The 8,954-nt window shown below is 63.2% G+C and overlaps 1 protein-coding gene across 1 annotated transcript in view; it reads right to left on the minus strand.

Moving 5' to 3' along the window:
• The window catches only part of MYO18A (myosin XVIIIA), a 29,672-nt gene that overhangs the window by 1,257 nt on the left and 19,461 nt on the right, over positions 1-8,954 (minus strand). Inside the window, 18 exon segments of the mRNA XM_009890887.1 lie at positions 1,490-1,629; positions 1,712-1,868; positions 1,870-1,895; positions 2,567-2,704; positions 2,960-3,043; positions 3,146-3,262; positions 3,445-3,558; positions 3,649-3,795; positions 3,907-4,011; positions 4,336-4,446; positions 4,745-4,945; positions 5,024-5,147; positions 6,317-6,472; positions 6,629-6,755; positions 6,888-6,999; positions 7,078-7,197; positions 7,292-7,381; positions 8,516-8,659. Of these exon segments, the coding sequence (XP_009889189.1) occupies positions 1,490-1,629; positions 1,712-1,868; positions 1,870-1,895; positions 2,567-2,704; positions 2,960-3,043; positions 3,146-3,262; positions 3,445-3,558; positions 3,649-3,795; positions 3,907-4,011; positions 4,336-4,446; positions 4,745-4,945; positions 5,024-5,147; positions 6,317-6,472; positions 6,629-6,755; positions 6,888-6,999; positions 7,078-7,197; positions 7,292-7,381; positions 8,516-8,659 (2,213 nt within the window).

The raw sequence follows: 8,954 nt of genomic DNA on the forward strand, positions 1-8,954 counted from the left end.
CTGCCTGAGGACAGTGGCAGACGACTCGGGGGACGGGCTGGGATAGACCCTGAATATGAATCCTCCTCGTTAAATTCAAAGCAACGAGCAGCACTCCATCACGTGCGTCTCCCTCCCCTGCAATACATCCAGGCAACGCTCAGCTCGGAAAAAAAAAAAAAAATCCAACAAAAAACACAGAACGACAACAAAAAAAACCCCAACGACGAGCCCCGTAAACAAACTCTGGGGGCAGCTGAGGTTTTATAACCAGCGGAATTAAACTCCATGTCAAATGCAATTTATGTCCGGGCAAACGTGCCGTTAGTTAAGCAGAACCCGGGTCACGGGGGAGGGACCATGATGGGGGATATTAATTGTGCGTGGCGGCAGGGCTGCGTCACCTCCACGCCGCTACGCTCATCATTAGCCGCCGTGGAGCATCCCCCCCCGCCCCGGCCCGGGGACTCGTCCTGTCCCTCCGCGTGGGATGCGGTTATGTGGGATGCGGTTATGTGCCGTGCGGTGCCGTGGGTGCTGTTAGGGCATGCGGAGGTGGGCCAGCGGCATGCGGGGCCCCGGCCCGTGGGGGTGAGGTGGGGGTTAGGGGAGGAGGGGGAAGGAAAGAGGAGCTCCTCACAGTTTACTCTTTCTTTTCTGATACTTTGCCACCATGTCCTGCAAACTGGGAGAGGTTGGGGAGGGGGGGGATGGGGAGAAACACAACAGAAAGGAAATCAAATGAAAGGAAAAACAAAAAAAAAAAACCAAACCCAAAACCAAAAAGACCAAGTGGGTGGGGAATGAATGGGGGGGCAAATCAAATGGTGGGGAAGGGCCAGGGGAGGGAAGTGTGGCTGCCCTGCACTTCTGGTGTGGGGCTGCACCTCGCTGGATCCCAGTATCCTGGGTCAGGCTGAACCCCAGCATCCCGGGCCGGGCTGGATCCCAGTATCCCGGGCCAGGCTGGATCCCCGTATCCCGGGCTGGGCTGGATCCCAGCATGCCAGGTCAGGCTGGATCCCAGCATCCCAGACCTGCTGGCAGCCTGCGCTGCCCTGGCTGCTGGGGCTCCTTGGGCTGTTTCCAGCCAACCGGTACGGCGCCGGCTGCGTTTCAGGCACCTCAGACGGGTGAAGCTGCATGGGGGCTGTGGGTGGAGGGAGGGACGGATGCACAGATGCACGGATGGACGCACGTGTGCATGGGTGCACAATGCACGGCTGGACGGATGCACGGGTGCATGGATAGATGCACGTGTGCACGATGCAGGGGTGCATGGATAGATGCACGTGTGCACGATGCACGGGTGCATGGATAGATGCACGTGTGCACGATGCATGGATGGAGGGATGCACGTGTGCACGATGCATGGATGGAGGGATGAACAGGAATTCCTGCCGGGGCCAGGCAGAGCCGATGGGTCCCCGTGGCATTTCAGAAGTGGCGAGGAGAAGCGGTGAGCCCCGGTGATGTGCCTCACGCGGGAGCCAGGCACAGGCGCTCTCACCTGTTGATGAGGTCCTCATTGCTGTCGCTCTCCATCTCATCCTCGATGGCCGCCTGCAGGTCCCCGATGCGCTTAAAGGCCAGCTTCAGGTCCGACTGCAGGCTCTGGTTGGCAGCTTCCAGGCTCTCCAGGTCCATCTCCTGCAGGGAGGGAGCCGCGTGAGCCGGGTACCCCACAGAAACCCCCCCATTCCCCTGCCCGGCTCCGCTGTGGGTGCCTCACCAGCTCGTGCTTTTTGCGGCTGGCCTCTGCCTCCTTCTTGGCCAGCTCGCCCATCTCCTCCTTGACGTCGCGGAGCTGCCGCTGCAGCCGCTTGTTCTGCTCCTTCTCTCGGTTCTCAGCAGCCGCTCGCTGATCCCGGTCCCCCGTCAGCTTCTCCATTCTCCTTCAGCCGCGTGGCCAGGCTCTGCGGATCGGTGGGCACAGGGGCAGTGCAGATCCCCCCTGTAGACCCCCGACCCTGCAGCAACACCGACCAAGGGCTCAGGCGAGGACGGATCCCATCCCCACGAATTTACACAAGGAGATGGAGGAGAACCCCTCGCCCAGGGCCAGGAAAGGGGCAGAACAACCCGCGGAGGCTTTGCCGAATTGGAAAAATAGATTTAACTGTGTGTGAAGTAATTACAGCGTGTAACGTAGGGAAAAAATAGCTCCCATTCTCCCCCGGCCGCTGAGCCAGCCGCTGCATATTTATGGCCCCGGCAGAGAGAGCGGGGAAGGGAAATAACAGCTAGGAAGATATTAAGAGGAGAGCTAAGCTGCTCCGCTCCCCCGGCAGAGCTGCAAAGGCAGAATATAAAGCAGGCTGTGTTTAGCGGGGCCGGGAGAGTCTATAATTTCCTTAAGTCAATGCAGGGAAATAGCAGCGCTTTGCCGGGCTGGGTGGTGGATTAGTGTTATCAGCGCTCGCAGGGAACTCTCCCTGTGGGGCCGGGGCCGGGCTGCTGGCGGGGGGTGGGGGGAGCCAGGGAGGGGATATTGGGGATGCTCTCGGCAGACCCCCTGGGCAGGTCGGCATCATGGTCCCGCTGCAGCTCAGTCCCAGCTGGAACGGAGGGATTGCCCAATGCCTACCTCCAGGCGCTTGACTTGCGTCCGCTCGAACTCCAGCCTGGACTCCAGCTCGCGGATCTTGGCCTCTTGCCGGCTCACCAGCGACTTGTCCACCATGGATTGCTCCAGGAACTCCAGCTGGCTCTGCAGGCCTTGCAGCTGCCGGGGCGGGGGGAGGTAGACACAGCCTCAGCCTTGACCACAACTTCCCTGGTCCCCCACCATGCCGCCCTGGAGCAGAGCTGATGGCCACTCTGCTCCCATCCCACAAGGGAGGTCTCCACGGGACTGCTCTGCACCCCTCAGGGTGCAGGGGGTGTTCTCCATAGTGTGGGCAGTGGGTGTCTGTGTGCCCCCCTGTTCCCCTGGCTTCACTCGGGGTGCATGCCTATGCCCGATGTCGGTGCTGCCCACCTTCTCCTGCAGCTCCTGCTTCTCCTTGCTGACCTCCTCCAGCTGCGCCTGGAGGTCATTCATCTGCGCCAGGTCCCGGGATGCCTGTGGGACACACCGGGGCCATCAGTGGGGATCCCGCTGTGCTGGCTCCGAGAGGGGTGTTATGGGGGGCCGGGGGTGCCACAGCCATCATTCACCCCTCACCTGGGCCACAGCTGCCTTGTGCTTCTTCATCAGCTCATTCATGTCCTCCTGGTCCTCTTCCAGCCGACTCTGCACCTCGTTCTTCTCCCGCTGCAGCCGGCTCAGCTGCTCCTCCAGCTGGGGGGAACCACCTGTGTCTCCCACTGTGCCCCAGAAGATGAGGCACCCACCCCCCCAAAACCACCCCCAGTGGTGTGGGGTCACCCTGCCAGCGTGTGCCACGCTGCTGGGGGTCTCGCCATGGCTGCAGGTGGGGCACGGCCCCATCACGGTGCATCACATCCCAAAAAACCACTTACTGCTCCCTTGGCCTTGGCAAGGTCGTCGATCTGCAGGTGGAGGTCTTCAATCTCCACCTCCATCGACTTGCGGGCCTTGACAGCGGCTGCACAGGTGAACTCCGACTCCTCCAGCTGTAGGGACATGGCTCAGCAGGCGGCCAGGGGACGGGGACACCCCGTGTCCCTCAAGGGCTGCAGTTTTGAGGGGGTCTGGATGCACACCTGGTTCTTGAGCTGGGCGATCTCCCTCTTGCTGGGCGCATTGTTCTTCAGGTGGTCCAGCATGATCTGCGCATCGGCCAGCAGTGCCTTTGTCCTCTTCAGGTCCCGGCGCAGGCGCTTTTCCGTCTCGAAGTCCCGCTGGTTGGCCTGTGGCAGGAAGGACCATGCCAGGGCACCATACAGGTGGTGTGCCCACCCCACCATGGCCACCTTGGTGTCCTCAAAGTGAGGCATGTGCCCAGCTGCCCTACGCCATACCTGCTCGCTGACGGCGGATAACTTGCTCTCCAACTCCCGTTTCTCTCTCAGCACTTTCTGCTTGTCCTCATACTCCTCCTCCAGCTGCACCTCCATCTGCTTCAGCTGGGGGACAGCCCAGGCAGCTGGTCAGGGCGGCGGGAAGGGGCCAGGACCCCCATCCTCGTGTGTCCCCACATACGGGGAACCCCGAGTGACACCACCAGCCGGGTGTTTGCGCAGCCAGAGGTGCACAGCCCGGCACGCGCTGGCCCAAGCAGCAGAGGGACCGGTCGGACCTGCCGGGCCAGTGGAGCCGGGCCGTGGCCGCGTGGGAGCTGGGCGCTGGATGATGGTGCCCGGCTGGCAGCTCCCGGCACCCCAGCTGGGGCACGGGGACGCATCCTGCCCCCCCCGCCACGGGCCAGAGGGGCTGCAGCTGAACCCTACCTTCTTCTGGCATGACTGCCGAATCTCCTCCACCTCCTCGTCGCGGCTCTCCACCTCCTTGGCGTGGGTCTGCCGCAGCCGCTCCATCTCCATCTCCAGCCGCAGCTTGGCCTGTAAATTGGGGGGACACAGTCAGAGCGAAGGGGACACGAGGACACCCCCCCCCCACGCCACTCCCTGGGCCACTCACCCAGTAAACCCCCCGGTCTGAGGCCGGCCGGGCTGCCCGCCCCACAGTGACCTGCCGGGCCATGGCACGGAGGGCCGGTAGCCGTGTCGGCAGCCGCGATGCCTGGCCCGATGCCGGGCTGAGGGCGACCGCCTCCTCTTCCCCAGCAAGCCCGGCCCAGGTAATAACAGCCCTGCATGAAACCACCCCACCCAGAAACCTCGCCCCTCCCCGCCGTACCTGCTCCAGCATCTGGATGGTCCCAGCCTGCTCGTCCAGTTCCTCCTCCTGGTCTTTGACCTTCGCCTCCAGGTCCCTCAGCTGCTTCTTCACCTTAGCCAGGGAAGCCTCGTCTTTCGACTCCTGGGAGGAGATGTCCTGCAGCTCGGCCTCCAGCGCCTCTGCCTTCTGCGTCAGCCCCGCAATGTCCGAGTCCTTGTCCTGTCGAGAGAGGGTGTCACTGTGAGCCCGGGGCACCTGCTGGTCAGGGGACTGGGGAGGGAACCGGCGGCCGCTCACCTCCAGCAGCTGCTTGAGGCCGAAGACCTCGGCCACCAGCACGTCCTTCTCGCGGCTCAGCTTCTCCCGCTGCAGCCTCTCCCGCTGCGCCTCCTCATGCGCCTGCGAGAGCTCGCTGTCGAACCTGCGTGGGGAGAGCGGGGCGGGAGCTCAGCACCCCATGACGGGCACCAGGACAGGTCCCCAGCCCTGCGGCACCGGCACCGCGCCGAGCATCCCCATCCCACGGCAGCAGGCACCGGGAAAGGGCGGTGCGCTGCCGGGTGCTCGTTTGAAACATGCTGTTGATGAGTCTCTTTAATTGCCAGCACGGTGGTGTGGAACCACTTGGAGAAACTCCTCCCGATGCCGTTGCTCTGCGGCTAATGGAGAGCACAGCGCCCGCAGCGCAGACCCCAGCAGCCACCCTGCGGGGCTAGCACGTGCCGGCGGGGACCATGGCTGCTAACGGTTGGCTACGTGGAGGCAGCTGGGGACACCGCAAAAAAACCCAGGCAGGCCACAGAGGGGCTGCAGGACACCGGGGGAGCTCCAGCAGAGATGGGCTCTTGTGGCAGAGCGGCTCTCCCAGCCGCAGCCCGGTGCCGCGATTCCACGTGAGATGGCACTGGTCCCAACCCCAGAGGGGACACCAGCCCACGGTGGGGCTCAGCACAGCCTGGAGCCAGGCAGCTCCAGGGCAGCCTCTCCCAATTCCCCCCGGGATGGGATCAGCCAGTTTTTTTCTGAAATCACTGCCTTTGGGGCTTGGAAAACAACCCTGCGCTTGAGTTTGTGACCTGCGTTAAACACCTCGGCAGCTAATCCCCATTTTTCCTCGCGCTGGGTAATAAACAGCTGCATTAGCACAGACTCCAATCCATGGAAATTGAAATTAATTAGATTGGATTCTCTCGCTGTATTTGTGTGTGTGATCATTACCATAATGAGATGAAAGCGTCCCTGCTGCTTAATAAGGTTAGCAAACTTTGGGGCTGGGAGAGGGGACAGGATGAAAGCAAGCACTGAGCAGAGCCACGGGGCACAAACAACCTCTACCATGGGGCAGAGCCCCACGTGGAGGGTTCACTCAGCTCTGGGACCCCCAAAAGTGCATTGGGGTGTCCCCCCCCACGAACACATCCAACCCGGGCAGTCCCATCCCACTGCAGACACCTCAGCCAAGTGGGAGCTGGTGAAGTGCCCAAATCCCTGCTAAAATGGTAATGCCACTTTGCAAGAGGCTCACCGGACGGTGAGGATGCTGTCCCCTCCGCGTCCCCTCCCCCCCTGCCTCCAGCACGCGGTCCCCACCTCCGCTGCTTCTTCTCCAGGTCATGGTTACGTCCTTGTTGGCCCTCGAGGTGCAGCTTGGTGTCCTGCAGCTCTGCGGCCAGGCGCTGGCACTTCTTCTTCAGCTGCTGCAGTGCCCGCTGGCTCTCCTCGCTGTCTGCCTGCAGGTCCGTCAGCTGCGGGCAGGAGCAGGCAGGGCAGTGAGGGCTCCGGGAAGCCACCACGTCCCTGCCTGCCCCGGCCACGTGCTCCCCATGTAGAGCTTCAAGCAGGCAGCGACTGCCCATCCCCACCCCGGGGGGACCAAGGGGTTCCCAGAGCCCCCCACTCCCCCTCCGCTCCAGCTGCCTCTTGCTCTGCTGCTCCACCTCCAGCTTGTCCTCCAGCTCCTGCTGCAACCGTTTCTTGGTGAAGTCGATCTCCCGCACCGCCCGCTCGTATTTCAGCCGCCATTCGCCGCCTGCGCAGGGAAACGAGGTCACTGAGGGGCTGTGTGGGGTGGTACGGGGCCACCGTGGAGAGAGGGGCATGGTGCCGTGACCACAGGGCACCCAGGGTGTGCCGGTGGTGAGCGCTGGAGGCAGGACGGTACCTGAATCATCATCGTCGAGCTCCCCGTTGAGCTCAGCCGCACGGATGAGCCGAGCCTCCATCACCTCCATCTCCATCGACTCCATCTGCTTCTTCAGAGCATCATACTTGGCCTGGGAGGAGACATGGCCATGGTGAGCATAGGGGTGGGGGCCAGGAGACGCCGTGAGGCCGGGGAGAAGCATGTGTACCTGCAGGTCCTTCATCTCCTTCTCGGCCCGCAGCCTCTCGGCTGTCTCGGCGTCCAGCAGCTGCGAGGCCGACTCACCGGTGTTTCGCTCGTCTGTCAGCTCTGATGTCAGCTCTGTGATCTGTGGGGTGGGGGAGCAGGACCATGGGCTGGGGCAGGCACCGGAGCAGGCCAGCGCGGCGCCGCACCCCCTCCCGGTGCCGGCGAGGACCTACCCTGCTCTCCAGGCGGTCGCTGTTAAGCCGGAGCTCGTTACGCTCCTTCTCCACCTTCTCGAGTTTGCTCTTCAGCTGTTGGATCTCTTCCTGCAACAGAGCGGGCGGTGAGGGAGGGGGCAGGCGCAAGGCGAAGAGGTTGGCAGGCAGGAGCCTGGCAGGTCTCCGCAGCCCCCCCAGTTCCCCCCCAGCGCTGGGTGGGCAGGGTGGGGGCTCCCCGGGGCGAGGGCCGCTCTCCCCTGCCAAGGGCTGGGCAGGGACTTTCCCCAAGCCGCTCCGCCGCCGTGCTGACTCCAAACCCATAAATGGTGTCGAAAAGCCAGGCAGCCCCGGCAAAGGCGGAGAGGGGTCCCCGCACCCCTCGGGAGAGAGGGTGGGAGCAAACCCACCCATCGGCACCTCACCGAAGGGTTTGGGTGCACCCAGCGCAGGTGGGGAGGGAGGGGGGCACACCGGCATGCCCGCGGACCACCAGCCAGCACTGCGGAGGCGTGCCCGGCCGCCAGCTTCAAGCACGTCTTTCTCTCCCTCCAGTCCCAGTACAAGCTGGGGGGGGAACAGGAGGGGGCTCAGGTACCCCCACCCCGGGTGCCCGTTCTCAGCGGGCCGGGGTGAAAGCTGAGCCAGGCAGCAGCTCCGTGCCGGGCGGGCTCGGCGGGGGCACAAGTGTCTGGTTGCCAGCATGGCGCGGAGCCCCCGCATATGCCTCTCGGCACACGGTTTCATTTCCATTCTCCACGCCTTGTAATTGGGCTCATGCAACAGCCGGCTCTCGGGATGCTAATGACATGCTGATTCGCAAATTAGGGAGCAATTTGAGCCTGGCGCTGACGGGGCGTGGGGCAGCCACGGTACTGCATCTCACCCCATCGCGGGCTCCTTGATCCCACCCTACCACGAGGTCCTGCATCCCAACCCGCTGTGGGATTCTGCATTCCATCTCGCCGTAGGGTCCTGCATCCCACCCCACCGTGGGGTCCTGCATCCCACTCCAACATGGGGTCCTGCATCCCACCCCAATGTGGGGTCCTGCATCCTACCCCAACGTGGGGTCCTGCACCCCACCCCGCCACCAGATCCTGCATCCCACCCCAGCGTGGGGTCCTGCATCCCACCCCACCATGGAGTCCTGCATCCCACCCCACCGTGGGGTCCTGCCTGGGATCAATGCTCCCCTGAGCCCATCCTGCCCCATCCAGCATCCCCCGACATAGAGATACTCACGTCTTTGCCACGGATCTGGTCCTCGGTGAGCTGCACCTCGATGAGGGGCCGCACAGTGGTGAAGAGCTTCCACCAGGGCCAGCCCTTCACCCCCTTGTTCTTCTTGATGTTCTTCTGCACGCACCGGATGGCCAAATCCTGGATCTGCACGGGGTACGGTGTCAGCACGGGGTGCCGCCAGCAGGGCAAAATGGGGCGGGCGGGCACTCAGCACCCCTGCCGGCACCCTAACACACTCCCTTTCATTAGTGTTTGGGCTAATTGCACCCGGCTTATCTGCTGTTTGATTCTCTCCAGCCCCTACAAACACTAATCTTGTGGAAGGCGAGGTGCTGACGAGATGCCTATTTTATGCCCTCTTTAATAATAAAAGTAAAAGCCAGTACGTCGCTTCATCCCGCCATGGCGATGCCCAGCACCCTCCCTGCCGGTTCCCCCC

The sequence above is a fragment of the Charadrius vociferus genome, unplaced genomic scaffold (genome assembly GCF_000708025.1).
Source record: "Charadrius vociferus isolate BGI_N301 unplaced genomic scaffold, ASM70802v2 scaffold1768, whole genome shotgun sequence".
NCBI classification, from domain to species: Eukaryota; Metazoa; Chordata; class Aves; order Charadriiformes; family Charadriidae; genus Charadrius; species Charadrius vociferus.